The sequence below is a fragment of the Schizophyllum commune genome (assembly GCF_000143185.2).
Source record: "Schizophyllum commune H4-8 unplaced genomic scaffold SCHCOscaffold_5, whole genome shotgun sequence".
In the NCBI taxonomy this organism is placed as follows: domain Eukaryota; kingdom Fungi; phylum Basidiomycota; class Agaricomycetes; order Agaricales; family Schizophyllaceae; genus Schizophyllum; species Schizophyllum commune.
In genome coordinates, this window is record NW_026089542.1 from 2,052,065 (window position 1) to 2,069,737 (window position 17,673).

Here is a 17,673-nt window from a genome sequence, read left to right on the forward strand (position 1 = left end):
CGCGCCGTCCGCTGATGCAGGCCGTCTGATGATCCTTGACCGCAGCCTGTCCTCAGCCCCGACGCGCATACCAGCCCGATGAACGTCGCGTCGTGCGCGGCGAAGGACGCTGACGGTGACCTCGTCCCCATTACCTGCCGCTTCAGTGCGTGTTCGGCGACGCGCTTCGTGCACTGCGCTAACCGCACCCATCGCGCCAGTCCCCCACGATCAGTGGCTGACAACCCATCTCGCCTCGTCCTGGAAAATCCGCCAGGTCAAGTCCTACATCCTTGCAAAGTGCCTCTCGCACTTCGATGCGCCGGACCTCGAGCCTCCGCCAGCGGACCCGCGACAAGGAGCGCGTCCGCCATCCCCGATCACATTCGCGAAGCAGCCGCACGTCCAAGAGCGCCGCTCGGTATCTCCTATCCAGTTTGCAAGACCAGAGACGCCCGATGTGGACCAGGCAAACGAAGAAGGCGGTAACAAGCCTGCTGAGGACGGCGGCTACGAGGAAGACGATGAATGGGACGACCAGGATATGGACGAGGTAGTCTTCGTTCATCGGCCTCCCAAGGTTCCACCAAAGCCAAAGGACATCAACAAGAAGAAGCGCGTACATCCCCATAATGTTACCATCATCCGCTTCTCTACCGGACAGACATTGGAAGACGACTTCACCGTCGGCATGTATGACTTCGCACCCTACGAGCTCCTGGAAGTCCATCGCGCTGGTTCTATCATCCCTTTGAGACGGCATGCTCTTGAGGACTACTGTCAGCCCTTCTGGGAAGGCCACGTCAAGGTCTTGAAGTCGACACGCGAATCCGAGTACGAATGGCGCGACAAGTTCATCGTCGCCCGCGACGGGATTCTGAGCATCTGCCGAAATCAGAACGTGAGTCTGCAGTTTCAGCTGCATCTCAGGCGAAGATTAACCGTATCTTAGGATCACGATCCTACGCACGAGCTTCCACTGGACACGCTCAACGCTATCTGCACGCCCGACCACCTGAACATGGCCACGACATCGTGGATTAACTCCTCCGGGGTAGAACAACGACGGATCGTCTGTGCCAAGTTTGCCGTGCCCACCGATATTGGTGCTCTGACGGGAGCGAAGCGAGAGAAGGTCAAATCTCTAAAGAAGCTTCGCCTCAGCAAGAGCAAAGACGAAGGCCCCTTCGGACTGGACCCAGGTTCAAGCTCTCCTCACGGCTCCGCCTCCTTCGTTCAACGGGCTGGCAGTCAGCTGAAGCAAGTCGTCCCCGCCCCCTCTCGCCTGCGACCCACTCTGGACATTAGTGCCATTAACACCGAGCGGCGTGGCTCCCCTCCGCCCTCGCAACCGGTTCCCTCCATCATGGCCGCCATGACGCCGCACGATGACCCGCTGGAGGGGGACACGCCCAAGCCGTCACGAGCCCGCTCAGAGGGCCATCGCCGAGCTATGAGCGACGATGATTCCGGGAATCACTCGTCGTCGGAGAGCGGGCTGTCATCCCCGGTGTTTGCGCACACGCCGCTGACGGAGAAAGATGATGAAGAAGTCAGCGATTTTGAGTACCCGGGGCTGCAGAGGCTGAACTCGAAGGCGCGGCTGAAGGACGCGTACAGGCCGAAATTTGGGTCGGTGAAGTTAGGAGGGAAGCTACACGTCGACTACGAGGCTAGTACGCCGGAGGAAGCGTCTTTCGCGCAGAACAAGCGGTCGAAGACACCGACGCCAGCCTCGACCCCGATCCAGGGCCAGTGGGTCGTCTTCGACCTAGGGGACGACGATGGTCAGCTGTTACACGAGCGCGAAGTCCGTATACATTGCTGACAATGATTCATAGCCTATACTTCCTTCCTTCGCATACTGCACCGATGGCCGGTTCAGAACGAACATGGTTCCATCAACTCTACCTTCATTCCCTGGGTCGCATCCGGACCTGGGTACTTCCCAGACGACTTCGACATGTCTGATGACTCGCCCTATGCCGCCGGTGCTCCCGGCACCGAGTCCAGCACGTACGTAGCCAGCGAGAGCCCAAGGCCGCGTCCTATGGCGTCCATGTATCCAGAATGGCGCCTGTGGGCGACGCGCCGAGCCCGCGATGCTGGCTGCACCGAGTCGGCGGTCCTGAGGATGGCTTTGGGCTTCACGACAAGCGTGCCAGAGGTGATGAGCGAGAAGAAGCGGGGAAAGCAACGAGATACGGGGGAATCCTTGTCGTGGTCTCCCTCGGACATCGACGGCTCGGAGAGCGAGAGCGAGGCCGAGTGGCATGGGTGGATGAGCGACATTCGGCGGCAAGCGTACGTGCGCAAGCGACAGTCAGTTGTTAACCACTACCGAGACGAGTCCGGATCGACGGCGCCCTACACGATGGAGTCGTACTCTTCGTCTGCGCAGGTGTCAGTCTCGTCGTCTGGCGGCACGCGCAGTCCGCGAAGTCATGCCTGGAGTACGAACGCACAGCCATCTCATTCGCACTCAAATAAGTTACCTTCGCGTATGGCTCTACCGGCCGCGTTCCAGCATCCCAAAGCTCAGTGGGCTGGGCAAAACCTCATACCGCCAGACGAACTGCTCTCACCGTCCTACGCTGGCCGTCGACCGAGTCTACCGAACATCCCCGTATCACCTACGCCATCCTCGAAATCGTCGCCGAATCGAGCGGCGTCCAATCCGGCGACGCTTGCCACGATCCCCTTGACACCCACTCCTATATCTGCCTCCGCTTTCGCTGGCTCCTCGACCTTGGCAGGCTCCCAGTCCTCTTCATCCAGTAGGACCACGGCCAACGGCGCACCCTTGCCACGTCGCGCGAGCTCTGCTGGCATACTCGGCTTCAACGGCCTGAAGAAGAAGACGAGCATCGACCAGGACAACCGAGAACGCGACATTCGCGAGCGCGAGCGCGACCAGCAGCAACGCGCCCGCCGCCGCCTCGAGAAGGAGCACGGCAAGGCAGAGAAGTCCTCGCAAAAAGACGCGCCGGCGGAGAAGGAAAAGGAAAAGGAAAAGAAGGGCCACCGCAAGAAGCTCTCCATTTCCTCCGGCTCCGGCCATCATCCCCAGCAGCAACAGCAACAGACCCAATCTGGCATGTCTCGCACGCGCACGATGCTGCGGCGCGCGACGTCGGGGTCGAACCTGCGGGACGAGGGCGCGGCGCTGCGGGAGCACGCGATGCGCGAGCCAGTGTCGATGCGGGAAGGCGTGGTGCGGGAGGAGATGGCCCGGGAGGCGGACGCGGCGAGCCAAGCGAGCTCGAAGAAGAGCGAGGGCAGCTCGACGAAGAAGAAGAAGATGAGCAAGTCGGAGTGGATCGTGGAGCGGCTGGAGGATGCATTGGATTTTGTGGAGGGGAGATAGTGGATTATAGCGCGTTGAACGTGCTGGATGACTATACGTATGCATGACCTTTGCCTCTCTTTTGTTTCTCGGTTCGTACTTACTAGTTGTACTTTTGGCTTGGCCTTATTGTTATTTTATTCCTCTTCTCCTGTTCACTCACATCTCACATATCGCCATGTACATACATCCCTTCTCACCTGGAAGACAGATAACGCATCCAAACTCCCATAGTCCCTACCGTACGAGCATTTGTCCCTATGCCGATATTTTCGCCAAGTAATCTCGAGCTACACGCAAAGGAAATTGAACATGCATAAATCTACCTTGGTGATAGCGGCAGTGATTGCCTTTTCAACCCGATTAGGAAGGTATTCTTCAGCGCGGGGCTCCGCAAAAAGCTCCCGCGAGGTTACACGGCCCTGTTAGTACCTTGAGCAGGGCACTCTAGAAGCACCATTCACACGTAGATCCTCGATGCTCCGTGCAATTAGGCTTCCAATGTATATTCATTCTCCGAACCCCGTAAGCAGGTTGTACTCGACGACGATAGCTACAGATCCGCCCATCCCAAGCCCGACAGTGAGGTAAGTAAGGTACCTGAGGGTGAGATGGAACCCCATACAAGGGCGGGACCCCGAGTGGTCGAGAGATCCCGGTGATAGGTAAGAAGAGCAGCGTGTCAACGTGCGCCAGATGAACAGCGGCGCACGGCGGTCGAGACAATGACCCCCGATACGGCTTCCACACATTAAACCATACTGCGTCCGCGGGCTACTCAGCTTGTTGCAAGCCTGGTGAAACGCTTCACCGGAGGATCGAAACCACTGGAAGAGCATCAGTAAGCGTCTGGGACGGGGAGAGTTGGGGGATTTGGGGGATTTGTACTGTAGGTAGCAGCGAGGAAGTATGAAGGGTCGGGAGAGTAGGACGCAGGAAGACGGGCTCACCTCGGGTGAAGACACTCAACAGGCCTTACAAGAAGCGTGATGTATGACAACGGACGAAGGTTGCCTCAACAAGTTGCAAGGTATACAGGGATCTAGCGTAGGCACGTTAGCGCGATCGACGGGTGACATGAAGGAGGTGCATGAAGGGGAGAAGGAGAGGGGTGGGGTATACTCGTACTCACCGTGTAAACCTAGCTGAGGATGGAGGAAGGAGCAGGAAGGCCCTGAGGAGTTGTTTGCGCTCGCTGCACCTTATAACTGGATGCCGGAACCAACCTTGGGCAAGTTATCGATGGGGCGATAAGCCATCGGTCGGGCAGGGGCGTGGCGAAAGCGCTAGACGCGCGCCGGGCAGACTCCGCGCTGTTGAATGCGACCCAGCGCCATTGCACCTTCCATCCCAGCGGCGTTGGAATGATGGGCCAACTGACAGCGGCAAATGCCGGCGCCCCGCTCGTCGCGATCCGCGGCCTGGACGGCGTCGGCCGGGCGGGATGGGCGACCGATAGCCGATGGCGTCCGTCCGGTCTCCTTAACCATCAACCATCACCTCGTTGACTGCTCCCCTTCGCATACCGGAGGTGTCGAGGAGTTGGGATCGCTGTCGATAGTCGAGTGGGTGTGAAGTGCTGAGGTGCGCGGCACGGCGGCGAAGGAGGCGCGCGTTTTCTGACCCAGCGACGCGCCGCCAGGATACAGCAGCGAGCATGGCATACCAGTTTTCCAGGAAGGGATGCTTCAAGTGCGGCAATCGTAAGTTTTCGGCATCCAATCTAGACTGTGCTTCTGGCGCTCAGATCCCCCTTCCCCAGTCGGTCACATTGCCGAGAACTGCTCGTCTGAGCAGCGGCTCTGCTACAACTGCCGCCAGCCCGGACACGAGAGCTCCGCGTGCCCCTCCCCGCGCACGGTCGCGTCCAAGCAATGCTACTCGTGTGGTGGCGTCGGGCACATCCAAGGTATGTCCCCCTCCCGCGATCGGCGCATCGGGCTGATTGCATCTGGGCAGCTGAATGTCCGACCCTGCGTCTGCAGCAGCAGGGCTCGAACTCCAAGTGCTACGTACGTCCCGTCATCTCGGAAAACAACGTGCACTGACATTGCTGCAGAATTGTGGCCGCTTTGGACACTTTGCGCGCAACTGCCCGAGCGCCGCTGCCGGAGGCTTCGCCTCTCGCGCGCCGCCCCCGGGCCGCGGGCTGAACACGTCTGCCCTGCCCCCTGTCAAGTGCTATCGTTGCGGTGGTCCGAACCATATGGCGAGGTGCGTTCCTTCCCACTTGTTCCGATGAATGCATTGCTGAGCCTTCCTGCAGGGACTGCCTTGCCGCAGCCGGTACCACATTTGAGACTGCGCCCACTGGTCCTGCTCTAAACAGGAACAAGACTTGCTACAAGGTATGTTACCCACCTTGAAGCCTGCGCTATCCCGAACTAACAAATGCTCGCTTAGTGCCACCAAGAGGGACACGTAAGTTACACTGCGGGGCTTCAATTCAACTCACTGATTCCACATAGATCGCGCGCGACTGCCCTGAGGCTGCCACTGAGTACGTGGCGTAGGCCCATCAGTGCGCGCGTAGGACCAGACGGCATGCACTTCATCCCCATTACTGATCTGTCATTGCTCGTAGTAGTCGCTGCTGAGGCGGATGTACTAACACATGCCTGTAAAACTTATTGCCAGATTGTGCACCGTCGACCTACCTTACACCTTTCCCAATTATTGATCTGTTGTATATTTGAACGAAATGCATCGCAAGACGGTGAAGGATGCGCACGTATTCGTTATCACAGAAAGTAAGGATACCGCACAAGGAAGGTGGGAGGTCAGGAAAAGAAAAACGCGCCGTCTACCAGAAAAAGAAAGACGCTTCGTGCAACATAGCCCACCGCGAGGGTCGAACTCGCAGCCTTCAGATTGCCCAAGCCAAGCCTAAGAGTCTGACGCTCTATCCGATTGAGCTAGGCGGGCATGTTCGAAGGGTGACATTGACTATGTATGGGCGGTATAGTGTCCGGAAAATACCTGGATACCAAAATGGAAAGCTCGCGGCTAAGTTCGCTAAAAAATCGGAAGGTGAGTGTCGACCGCGCGAATTTGTGAAGGTCTGGAATGGACTTAGTCGTGGGGAGCCCTCGCCATGACCTGCATAGGGCCCATCGTCGCTGCACGTGGACGGCTCTATGTCGTTGCCGTTCCCCGTCTCCCGCCTCCCGCCTCGCACGTGCCAACTGACAGTCCTCGGCGACACCGCCTCGGCGCTTCGCTGCCTCACAATAAGGCCCACAGATAGCTAGGACAGTGTATGAAACCTCGTTGCGCGCTTTGCCGCGACCTGAGCACCGCTATATAGGCCGTTGTCGTCGTCGTGAGTACCGACAAAGGGCGCATCAGAGGCGCACGGCAAGTCCCGATACACGTTGAACGGAACACATGTACCGGCTCGGACGAACTCAACTAGGAAATGAGTCACAGATGGCACGTTAAACGACTAAGTCCCTTCCAGACCTTCGCAAATCCGCGCGATCGACACTCACCTTCCGATTTTTTAGCGAACTTAGCCGCGAGCTTTCCATTTTGGTATCCAGGTATTTTCCGGACACTATACCGCCCATAACTATGTACCCCGCTACACATACCACCCCGTCTCGGGATATGCAACAAAATGGCGGGGTGTATCAGAAATGCAACACACCGCTTTCCTGGCCTCTTAAGACAGGTATAGCTTAGATACTTCGTACACCTCTTCTATGCATGGCATTGTATACCGTGTGCGATTTTGGAGCGGATAGAGCACCTTGGGCGTCCTGCAGAAAATCCACAAGGTGCTCGGCAACGGCCGAGAAAGTGTTGCATTGCCCTTCGTTGGGTGTTGCACGGCGTATACGGCGAGCGCTTCTGGCCCAATATTCATGAAAATATTACTGTGAGCAGAGAGACATGTAAGGGACATGTATACGATTTTTCGTCCGAGCGCGAGGCCTACAAGGGCTGGTGCTGTCCGTGCAACACGACGTCATCGGAAACTGTTGCATATCCCGAGACGGGGTGGTACTTTGCTTCTTCAATAGGACGTATTAGTAGAGAGAATTATCAAGTTCTGCACTTAAGAAATGGAGCTCCACTTGATGAAGCAGCAAATTCAGAACTTACGATGGCTGATGAATATCCTTGCGATGCAAGTGCGTAGAGTACCGACAAGGGTGCAGCCTTGGCGGGGGGTTCGGCGAATGGCAGGCAGCGCAGGGAGGAGCTTTGAGGTATGTTGGAGCACACATTGTTGGGGAGTGCGGGCGAGGTCCTTGCGCGTCCGTTGGCGCAGACTCACGCTACGCGAGGGTCATCCGAGTCGGCTTGCCGTCCAGTGCAGACTCTGAGTCCTTCCTGCATTTCATCGTTCTGCCTCTTCATTTAATCAACGAAGGTACTTGACTTTTCACTGACCTTCTCGTTAGTGAATTCTCTAATAATTATCGAAACTAATACGTCCTAATAAATCTGGGTCCATCACCATTATCGCGGACGAGTCATATCTCTGAGTGCTATATGTCGGCTCACTCGATTCATTTGCAGGCATATCTGGAGTTCGACATCCTCTGCACTCTGATCACTGAACGTAACCGCGCCTTCCATCATCGATCTTGCCTCCAACTTCTGACCGCCTTCTGACTCGACTTATCGGGTGCAAACAGACCCTTTCCTATCCCCCCTCCCTATCGCGACCCATCGGCTCTAATGTCAAAGGCCCCAGTGGCGGCGGAGCACGTCCCGCTCTTCGAGGCGATCGGCCTCCCTCACGCGAAGGCGGTCGAGGCGGCCAAGTCCGCGAAGCAAGCGGCGGCACTCAAGGATATCATCGAGAAGTACCAGTTGGACAAGCGCGAGCCCAAGCTTGAGGAGAAGCAGGCGGGCTTGATCTCAGCGCTCGCGGGACAGGTCGCGAAGGCGCCAGATACGACGGAGGAGGCGCGCGACTTCGTGGTGGACAAGATCTTGGAGGGGAAGTTGAAGACGACAGATCAGGCTGTTGGTATGTGATATGGAGGATGTGGTGGATGTGGCTAATGGTAGTTGCAGCGGCGGTGAAGTATGTAGAGACTCGTCCCCCACCTATAGACGTCCAGGATTTTGACAAGGAGTGTGGTGTGGGTGCGTACGATCTGTGCCACCGCGATCGGTGCTCGCTAACATGTTGCAGGCTTCAGCATAACACCAGAAGAGCTATACAAGCAAATTGCTGAAATAGCAGAACCCAGTGCGTCCAAGGGGTGGGCAGGGCTCGGCGCTGTGATCAGCGCTGCAAAGGCCGTCCCCTCATTGCGATGGGCGAACGCGCTCGAGGTGAAGGCTACGGTGGAGAAGCTCTTCCTGGAGAAATTTGGTCCTAAGGAGGCCGCGAAGCCTAAGGCAAAGGTACGCGCCCTACTCTTGCTCTCTACGCGCAACCATCTCACTCCTCGCAGGAGCCCAAGAAGCCCGCAAAAGCAGCGAAGACAGAGGTTTCTGAAGATCCTTCGTCCTCTCGCAAATCGGTCTTCGAAGAGGGCTTCCTCGGCGCCCTCCACAAGCCCGGCGAGAACCCCCAGATCCACCCGCACCTCCGCGAACAGCACCTCGCCGCCACCGGCGGCCAGGTCTGGACGCGCTTCCCGCCCGAGCCCAACGGCTACCTCCACATCGGCCACTCCAAAGCGATCTTCGTCAACTTCGGCTACGCCGCGCACCACAACGGCAAGTGCTACCTCCGCTACGACGACACGAACCCGGAGAAGGAGGAGGCGCGCTACTTTGAGAGCATCCTGGAGATGATCCGGTGGCTGGGGTACGAGCCGTGGAAGATCACGTACTCGAGCGACTACTTCCAGCAGCTGTACGATTTGGCGGTGGAGCTGATTAGAAGGGACAAGGCATATGTGTGCCATTGCACGCAGGAGGAAATCAAGCAGGCGAGAGGGGAGAAGACGGGGCAGAAACCGAGGGCGTGTGTGCATCGGACAAGGTCTATAGAGGAGAGCGTGAAGGAGTTCGAGGCGATGAAGGATGGGAAGTACCGCCCGAAGGAGGCGAACTTGCGGATGAAGCAGGATTTGGAGGACGGAAACCCGCAGATGTGGGATCTGACGGCGTACCGAGTGCTTGACGCGCCACATCATCGCACGGGCACGAAATGGAAGATCTACCCGACATATGACTTCACGCACTGCCTGGTCGATAGCATGGAGAACATTTCGTGAGTGCCTTGTCATCTAGCGGGGATATACGTACTCATGAGTGCAGCCACTCACTATGCACGACCGAATTCGTCGCGTCCCGCCAATCCTATGAATGGCTATGTGACGCCCTGGAGGTCTACAAACCCCGCCAGAGCGAATACGGCCGCCTCAACCTCGAGGGCACCATCATGTCCAAGCGAAAAATCCTCGCGCTCGTCGACGAGGGCTACGTCAACGGCTGGGACGACCCGCGCCTCTACACCCTCATCGCCCTCCGCCGCCGCGGCGTCCCGCCCGGCGCCATCACGAACTTCGTCAGCGTCCTCGGCGTCACGACCTCCCCCTCAAACATTCAGCTTGTCCGCTTCGAGCAGTCCGTGCGCGACTACCTCGAGGGCTCGGCCCCGCGGCTGCTCATGGTGCTCAACCCGCTCAAGGTTGTTTTGGAAAATGTGCCAGACGACTTCGTGCTCGAAGTTGAGAAGCCGCTGCACCCGAAGGTCCCCGCGCTCGGCACGTCGCGCATACCGCTGGCGAAGGTGCTGTACATCGACCGCGGCGACTTCCGCCTCGAGGACTCGCCGGACTACTTCCGTCTTGCGCCGGGGAAGACCGTCGGCCTGTACCAGGCACCTCATCCCATTACCTGCGTGTCGTATAAGACGGATGCGGAGGGAAATGTTACGGAGCTGGTCTGCCGTTTGGAGAACGAGGGCGCGACCAAAAAGCCCAAGGCGTTCATCCAGTGGGTCGCCGAGCATGCACCGTCAGGTAGCCCTGTGCGCATCGACGAGACGCGGGTATTCCACAAGCTGTTCAAGAGCGACGAGCCACCATCGGACTTCCGCTCGGACGTCGACAAGAACAGCCTGGAGGTGATCAAGGGCGCGATGGTGGAGGCAGGATTCTGGCCGCTCGCAAAGCGCTTGTATACGGAGGCAAAGCGAGATGCGAAGGCAAGGACGGAGAAGGCAACCGCTGAATCGGGCGATGCACCCAGGGGAGGCGCGCCTACTGATGCGCCGAGCGCAACCGCGGAGCAGCTCATTGGATTGGAGTGCGTGCGCTTCCAGGGCTTGCGTGTTGCGTACTTTGCTCTGGACAAAGATTCCCGCATCGCATGCTTGGACGAGCCGGACAACGTCGAGCCAGGCAGGCGCCAAGGCGACTACCTTGTGCTCAACCGCATCGTCAGCTTGAAGGAGGATGCGGGCAAGTCCTCGTAGTGGTAGTACTGAATAGATGCGCAATTGTCCCTGTAGCGTACTGAATGTTGTAACTGTGTTGTATAGTCAGCAAGGCCTCTATTTGCATGCCAATGGTCGAGACATACTTCGGTGAACAGCGACCTCGAAGGCGTGATGTCAAAGTCAAACTGAGATCCTTGAACTCACCATCTTTCCTACACACCTCGCAACACTGGAATGCAGTCCGTTCATATGTGCGAGTAGAATTATCCCAGATGGTGCAATACAGTAATAAATAGGCTACACTACAGAGATGCTCATGAGCTGTCTATGATACCCTGCGCGAAGCCCACACGCAGGTAGTACGCCTTGAGACCAGCGCGAATCTCGGGCGCCAGATCTCGGTCAAGCAGATGGGTAGCCAGAGGGTAGATGGCAGGGAGGTACATCTTGAACTATGCGGAGTCAGCTGATCGAGCCCAGGTCTAAACAGGGAGGGTACTCGCCGACTTGTCGTCTAACCGACTGAAGCAGTCCAAGATCTCCGACACGACCGGCGTCCATGCGAGGATGTTCTTCGCCTGCGACTCCTGGCGCAGCTTGTTGAAGTCCTCGATGACACCCAACCCGAGCGGCAGCAGGCGTTCCGATATCTGCGGCCGCGCCTTTCGGTGCTCTGGTCGAGGGTCAAAGTACATCTGTGTCAAGATGTGGATGAGGGTTGCTGCGCTACTTGACTCCTGCTTCAGCAAGTTCGGAAGGTGGCGCATGAAGCCTGACGGTAAGATTAGCACAAATTTAAGGGAGGGTGCCGCACTTGCTGCACTCACCGACTTTCCAGAGCCCTGTCCGTAGCTCCTTGTCCTCGTTGAAATCGCGTGCGAACCGGTAGCTCTGATCCAGCACACCCATCAAGCGTAACAGATGCTCGGGCGGGATCGTAGAGTATACCTCGTCGTTCCGCAGGAGGTCGCTTGTTGTCTCAATGAGCAGCAGCTGCAACACGCATTTGACGATGATCTGCTTGAAGATCCGTCGCCTATCGGCCAATGTGACTCGCGGATCCGAGCGAGGACGCTCTGTCGTAGGCGAGAGGGGCGCGGGGAGGATGGTCTGGCCACTGTTCTCCGAACCGGCGTCGGGAGACTCGGTGCCATTCCCAAGCCCATCGATCTCGATACGGAGACTCTCGTCGAAGAGCTGGTGTGGGGTGGTGGTCTTGAAGAGTTTGATGAACGTAGTGACAACACGCTCCCATCGCGCTGGGCTGAGCTTCTTGACGTTGTTCTCGAGCAGTTGTTGCAAACACGAAGTGCCGATCCGTGATAGCGTATCGTTCTCTGCCGGATTATCAGCCTGGATATGACCTCTTTGGGGCGATGTACGGACCTTGACAAATGCATACGCAAAGCAAGTCCAGCAGCCCGTCTAATGAGCGCTCGAGTATCTCGAAGTAGTAGGTATACAGGTCGATGAGATTCCTCAGAGCCTGAATCATCGTTGTCGATAGCCAGACGCTCATGTCCTCCTGGGTGCTGAAGCGCGAAAGGTCTTGGCTCGACTTCAAGACAGAGAAGATGGGGAACAGGAGCTCCGAGCAGATAGCGTCCCAGTACTCCAGAGGGAAACCGGCGCCATACGTCTTCAAGGTGCTGAACATGGAGTCGAGAGCCCTGCAAGCATCATTAGCTCCTGCGTAAATCGTCACGAGCCCCGCACTCACAATCGCCGGACTTCCAGGTCTTCGCCAGTCATGATAATGTCGTAGAAGCCGAACAGAACGGGATGCCAGAAATGATCTGATGGCTGACTTTCCGCAGGTCCCTCGGCAGTGACGGCGCACTCAGGCGATTCGAGCATGACAGTGATAACGTCGCGAAGCATCGCAATGGCCAGGAGACTGATCTTCTGGAACTTGCTGACCTTGCAGAACTGGGTGATGCAGTTCGTAAGGTCGGCGAACGCGCCATGTCGAACAATGGCGCCGAAGTGCTCCTTGTTCAAGCGAGTCACAATCTCGAAAGCAGAGTTGACGATGCGTTCTTATGGAAAGTGAGAACAATGTCGCGACATAATTCAGCAAACGCACCTGTAAGCACTCTTGACGCAGCAGAGAATACGTGGAACATTGTCCGCCAACCAGAGCGCATGTTCTCCACTCTCGCCTGGATCATCTGCTGCAAGCAAACGAGGACCTACACACGTATCATCAGCAACAACTTGCTATCATGTATGCAATGTGACCTACCAAGTCGCGGATTTCCGGATTCTGGTTGTGCACCATCGTGTACTCGAACGGCTTCAAGAAGTCCTTCTGGAACTTGAACTGCGGCAATTCCTCCTTTTCCAAAAAGCGCATAGCCAGTTGTCGGAGGGCATCCAAGGCGAAGAAGCCGACGTGCGGGTTGTTGTGGCAGCAGACCTGGTTGAAGTGCTCTCCCAGAATCGCCCAGATGTTCGTCCATTCGACACGAATGCGGTTCATGTTGTAGTACGAGATCTCCACGAGCTTCTGCAAGCTGAACAGTCGAGGGTTTTGCGAGAGGCCCGAGCCCTGGATCTCCTCCCACGAGACGTCGCAGAGCGCTTGAACGAAGTCCACAATTGCCGTCTGTATACCAGTAAGTAACATTGGCGGGTGGACTTGCCATAAATACGCACGCCAGACAAGTAGTGGCTAAGTGAGAAAACCATGTCACTCGCGACTGTGATGTGCGTGGATCGACTCTCGTTGGCCAAAGCCTCCGCCGGCAGCTTCTTCGAGCGACTAAAGACTGTCAGCGAGCGAAGTAGACATATAAAATGTAACTGACCCCTTCTGACCCTCCGGCAGGTCGACACCACTGCTCAGGAGCTGCATGTGCTCGAGCTGGCTGACGCAAGTCAGCACCTCGTGCCAAGAGCCCTTCAAGTGGTTGCCCTCATGCAGTGCGATGTCCAACAGCGTCTTGATGGCCTCCATGTTCTTTGCCTTCATCTCGCCAAGGTTATTCAAGAACGTGAACTTCGCTAGTGTGGTGACGAATGCATTGCGCTGCAGCTCCATGTCAAAGAAGCAGGCGATGTGGATGGCGCTCTTGAACCCGTCCAGGCAGAGCTCGACGATTTCGATGTCGTCGGTCTCTTGCAAAGGACCAGAAAGACCGGCCAGGAAGGGGATCCAGGCGACCTCGAACATTGGGCGGACGTGGACGAACTGCGTCGCGCTGAAGAACTGCTCGGCTGCCTTCGACGCTCTGCGTTGTGTCCGCATCATCGTTTTGAACAAGGCCTGTGCATCACCGTCAGCACAAGCTTGGGACATGCTCCATCGCGCTTACCTCCGTCTTGCTCGCCATCCCGCTCGACTGCATCACGTACGCCTCCTTCTGCAGGTCACGACCAACGTTCGCCAGAGCTCCAGCGATACCACCGGGAGTAGCAGCAGGGCCCACGGCCTCCACCTCATCCTTCATGCGGATCTCATTGCTCACGATCTCGTCGTAGACGGTCGTTAGGAAGTCCTCTGGCAAGTTGGGGTCATGGTCGGCAGGCGAATCCTCATCAGCATTGATCCCGCGATTGTTCTTGATGAAGTCAGCCTTGGTCATACGCTTCTTGACCTGCGGGTTGTGCGCGTCCGTGTTGAGCAAGATGACCGAGTAAGCGAAGACATAAGCGGCGTCTAGAGGTCTCTATCAGTCTTCATTCTGATTGGCAGGCGAGACTACTTACTAGCATTGATGAAAGGCGTCTTCTCATTGTTGGCCATGTACTTGTCGGCGAATTTGAGCATGTAGCGATCGATCTTCTGAGCCTCTCCAGGTAGACGGAAGGACTGCAAGAATGTCCGCAGAGCATCGACGAAGCCCAGTCCTCTGAAGTCCATCATGTCCACGAAAGCGTGCATGATCGTCACGTTGGCCTCATCACTGAGAGACCATTGTCAACAATGGGTGATGTGATAAGAGGAAACAATCTGCTCACCCCTCGCCAAGATACTCGCCAATCATGGCTTTGCTGAGACCGTCGGTGTGCAACAGGAAGGCAGCGATGTCTTGGGGCGAGTTGCTGGGGATGAATCCATTCTCAATGAGGAATTGGATACCCTGTAAACGAACAATCATGAGTGGATATTCACGGATGGAACGGTGGCCAACGCACCCGCTTCGGCTTGAAGTTGAACTTCTTGATGCCCTCCAACAGCGTCGTCTTCCTCTGCTTCGCCGTCTCAAACTTGCTCGGGTCGTCGGTAAAATCCGGCGTTGGCTGCCTCAGCGTCTCTGAGCTCCCTGCCGTCGCCGTCGACATCCGGTCAACCGAATTATCCGGCGTCATCGAGTCCCGCCGGACATCGTCGTTGTTCAGATGCGCGCGCGACGCCGAGGCGGATGCGGCGGACTCGACCGTCGACTTCGGCGCGGTGGTCCCCCATGCGACGAGCGAGCGTAGGACGGTGACCAGGCATTCGAGGCCTTGACGCTTTAACTGGGCTTCGGAGTGACCCATGTTCGACGTATCCATGCTGCCTGCGATGGACATGGCCTGTGTGCTGAGCGCTGGCGGGACATTGCCTTGCGAGCCCTTCTGTGGCGGCATACCAGGGCTCGGCGGCGGCTCGTTGCCCTTGCCGGGTTCCTTGGGTGCCGACGTCGAGCCAATCTTGGAGATGATGTTCATCAAGCTAAACGATGTCAGGGGTGCCCTCATTGCTGCGTCAAGCTGACTCACTGCTCGTAGATGTTGTCCGCGGACTCCCTGTCACAATCGTAGTTGAGGTAGATCTCGACGAGCGCCTGCGGATCCTGGCATAAACGAGAGAACATGCCCAAGATGATCGCCTTCTGCTTCAGCGTCGAAGTCTTCATCTCCAATATTGGCATGAAGATCTCGCGGAACAAAACCTCGATCTCTTTCTGAGCACAAGCGTCAGCCTCTTGCTGCACTTAATGGCGTGGCTCTCGTACCTTCAATTTCGTCCGCATGCCGGAGAGAACGCGCCAGAAAATCTCCACGCTCAGCTCGAAGACCTGTAAGACAGGGCTAACCGCATTCCTGCTCAGGCTGAGACAGAGATATTGGTTGATGGCCTGCACGAAGGTCGTCGCGTCATGGGAAGAGCTAGAGTAGATGATAGCTGACGGGTCCACGAGCAGCGGCATGTGCGAGTTGAGTATCGACAAGACCAGGTGCAGAGAAAGCAGCTTGGAGCGCATGGCATGCGACTTTAGGTCCCGCTCGCTGTCGCATAGGTTAGGCTGACGTTAGCATAGGGATTCGAACTGTACTGACCTCTCCGTGTTGAGCGGCTTCATCGTCAACTTGCACAACGCGCGGAACACCAAGAAGGCATCCTTGATGAAGAGGTCGTGCGTCGTAAGCTGATGAGCATGGCCGCCGTTTGCAGGCAGCGTGTCGTGAGGATTAGCCGCTTCGAAGCTATCGCTGGGGTTGAGTCAGCATTCAAGCTCCCTGGAGCTGATAGGATACTTACAGGGTCAGGATCTTGGGCTTCCCATCTTCAGCGGCATCATGGTCCTCTGTGTCCACATCTTCCTTGGACGCGGTCGGCTGACTGCTGGCAGGAAGGGAGGTAATTGAGTCGTTCGTTGGCAGGTCTACCGGAGACCTGGGGTCATACTGCGAGGATAACCTCGACAAGCGTGATGATGGGCGGGGTATAGAGAACGACGAGCGCTTGGCAGAGGACGGCTCCTGGTCGTTCAAGGTTGCCAAGTCCGAGCTGAAGGTACCCGAGTCGGAAGCGCTTAGGCTTCGCGCGCGGCTGAAGACGTGGTTGACCATCTGTGTAAGGCCGCCCTGAGCAACTGTCTGGTTGACAGGGTCGTTGCTGAGGAGGAAGATGTTGTATACGGTGCGGACGGCCTTGAGGAGGGAAGAGTGGTGGACGAGGATGGTCTGGGAGAGCACCAGCGCGAGAAGGGCCTTCACAATTTGCAACGACACTGACTCCGGCGTCGACTCGTTGTGGCATTGGGTAATGGTGTTTACGACCAGATCGACCAGAGGTAAGGGCGGTGCATCGGACCGTGCTGAGCCGTTCGCGGTGGTCGGAGTGCCTGGCGGGGAAGTATACGCAGTCGGCGTGACGGTCTCCTCGAAGAACGAGTAGGAGATGAGCTTTGAGATGCAATCCAAGCTCGCGATCATGAGCTTCTCGCTGCGAGTCTCGCATGCTAGGCGGAGGGGCTCGAATATCTCGCGAGGGCGGTCACCGCCCTGGTTGCTCTTGACCAGATCCAGCGCCTTCTGCACGCTCTCCTTGAGGGGTGCAGAGCGCTTGGCCTCTTTGGACGCGGCTATCGTCTCGAGGGCAGTGGAGATCAGGACTACTGAGACGGTGTTGCCTTTGGAGAGCGTGAGTGATCGACGATGCCCGGTCGTGGGGGGTAAGACTGGAGCTGGGGACTGCGGCAGGCTTGGTAGATGGGAGGTGGAGGGTGCTGCTGCGCCATTTTGGTAGGGGACCGGCGCAGGTGCTTGGATAGCAGGCTCAGAGGCCGGGGCGTCCGGCGCACTCGTCGCGCTCTCGGTGCTTGTCGACTGGGAGACAGAGGGTTCCATCTGAGGGGCAGACATCTGTTCCGTCGGCGCACTTGACTGCTCCGTCGCGTCGTGCGTCGCCTCAGCAGGTTCAGGGCCCATTGCCGGCGCGGCTTCCGAGTCCGTAGAGACGACAGGCTCCGTAGTCGCTGGTGTAGCATCCTGAGCCGGCGCTTCTGCATGCACAGTGTCTTCATCCGTCCGGTTCTCCGTTGGCTCTGCTGCAGGTGTAGAGACTGGCTCTTCCGACGCGCTATTGCTGATGTGTCCGTCCAATGACGCGGTCGTCACGGACTGTCCGAGGGGCGGTGATGTGGGGAGAGGAACATTGGCGGCAACGTCGACCGCCGCCATTTCCGACGATGAGCGCTGCGAACGTGACAGCGTCCGGGTACGTGTGAGCGTCAGCGGCGGGACAAGACCGGACGCGGCGGGACAGAAAGCGTGAACA

The 17,673-nt window shown here is 57.4% G+C and overlaps 5 protein-coding genes and 1 non-coding gene across 6 annotated transcripts; 3 read left to right on the forward strand and 3 right to left on the reverse strand.

The window, feature by feature from the left end:
* The first annotated feature begins 186 nt into the window (after window positions 1–186).
* SCHCODRAFT_02622979 (uncharacterized protein) lies at window positions 187–3,642 on the forward strand. The gene is made up of 3 exons (XM_003036671.2): window positions 187–880; window positions 932–1,766; window positions 1,821–3,642. Exons 1-3 carry the CDS (start codon window positions 524–526, stop codon window positions 3,344–3,346), a joined length of 2,718 nt encoding a protein of 905 aa, XP_003036717.2. The 5' UTR covers window positions 187–523; the 3' UTR covers window positions 3,347–3,642.
* Window positions 3,643–3,806: 164 nt separating this feature from the next.
* On the reverse strand, window positions 3,807–4,512 carry SCHCODRAFT_02622981 (uncharacterized protein). The gene has a single exon (XM_050345156.1). It carries the CDS (start codon window positions 4,162–4,164, stop codon window positions 3,835–3,837), a length of 330 nt encoding a protein of 109 aa, XP_050200606.1. The 5' UTR covers window positions 4,165–4,512; the 3' UTR covers window positions 3,807–3,834.
* Window positions 4,513–5,236: 724 nt separating this feature from the next.
* SCHCODRAFT_02262994 (uncharacterized protein) lies at window positions 5,237–5,760 on the forward strand. The gene is made up of 2 exons (XM_050342223.1): window positions 5,237–5,337; window positions 5,385–5,760. The coding sequence occupies exons 1-2, from the start codon at window positions 5,289–5,291 to the stop codon at window positions 5,648–5,650; spliced, it is 315 nt and encodes a 104-aa protein (XP_050200607.1). The 5' UTR covers window positions 5,237–5,288; the 3' UTR covers window positions 5,651–5,760.
* Window positions 5,761–6,161: 401 nt separating this feature from the next.
* Window positions 6,162–6,250, reverse strand: SCHCODRAFT_t104. The gene has a single exon. It is a non-coding gene; the product is annotated as a tRNA-Lys (tRNA).
* A 1,576-nt stretch (window positions 6,251–7,826) lies between these two features.
* SCHCODRAFT_02622989 (glutaminyl-tRNA synthetase) lies at window positions 7,827–10,839 on the forward strand. The gene is made up of 5 exons (XM_003036672.2): window positions 7,827–8,309; window positions 8,357–8,428; window positions 8,478–8,692; window positions 8,743–9,509; window positions 9,557–10,839. The coding sequence occupies exons 1-5, from the start codon at window positions 8,015–8,017 to the stop codon at window positions 10,716–10,718; spliced, it is 2,511 nt and encodes an 836-aa protein (XP_003036718.1). The 5' UTR covers window positions 7,827–8,014; the 3' UTR covers window positions 10,719–10,839.
* Window positions 10,840–10,922: 83 nt separating this feature from the next.
* On the reverse strand, window positions 10,923–17,655 carry SCHCODRAFT_02622990 (Sec7-domain-containing protein). The gene is made up of 17 exons (XM_050345157.1): window positions 16,153–17,655; window positions 15,951–16,103; window positions 15,626–15,899; window positions 15,390–15,574; window positions 14,823–15,342; window positions 14,646–14,767; window positions 14,394–14,590; window positions 14,000–14,343; window positions 13,493–13,950; window positions 13,341–13,446; window positions 12,928–13,290; window positions 12,769–12,874; window positions 12,403–12,721; window positions 12,069–12,352; window positions 11,510–12,019; window positions 11,186–11,454; window positions 10,923–11,134 (listed from the first exon to the last, which is right to left on the reverse strand). Exons 1-17 carry the CDS (start codon window positions 17,574–17,576, stop codon window positions 10,997–10,999), a joined length of 5,772 nt encoding a protein of 1,923 aa, XP_050200608.1. The 5' UTR covers window positions 17,577–17,655; the 3' UTR covers window positions 10,923–10,996.
* Window positions 17,656–17,673: the final 18 nt, after the last annotated feature.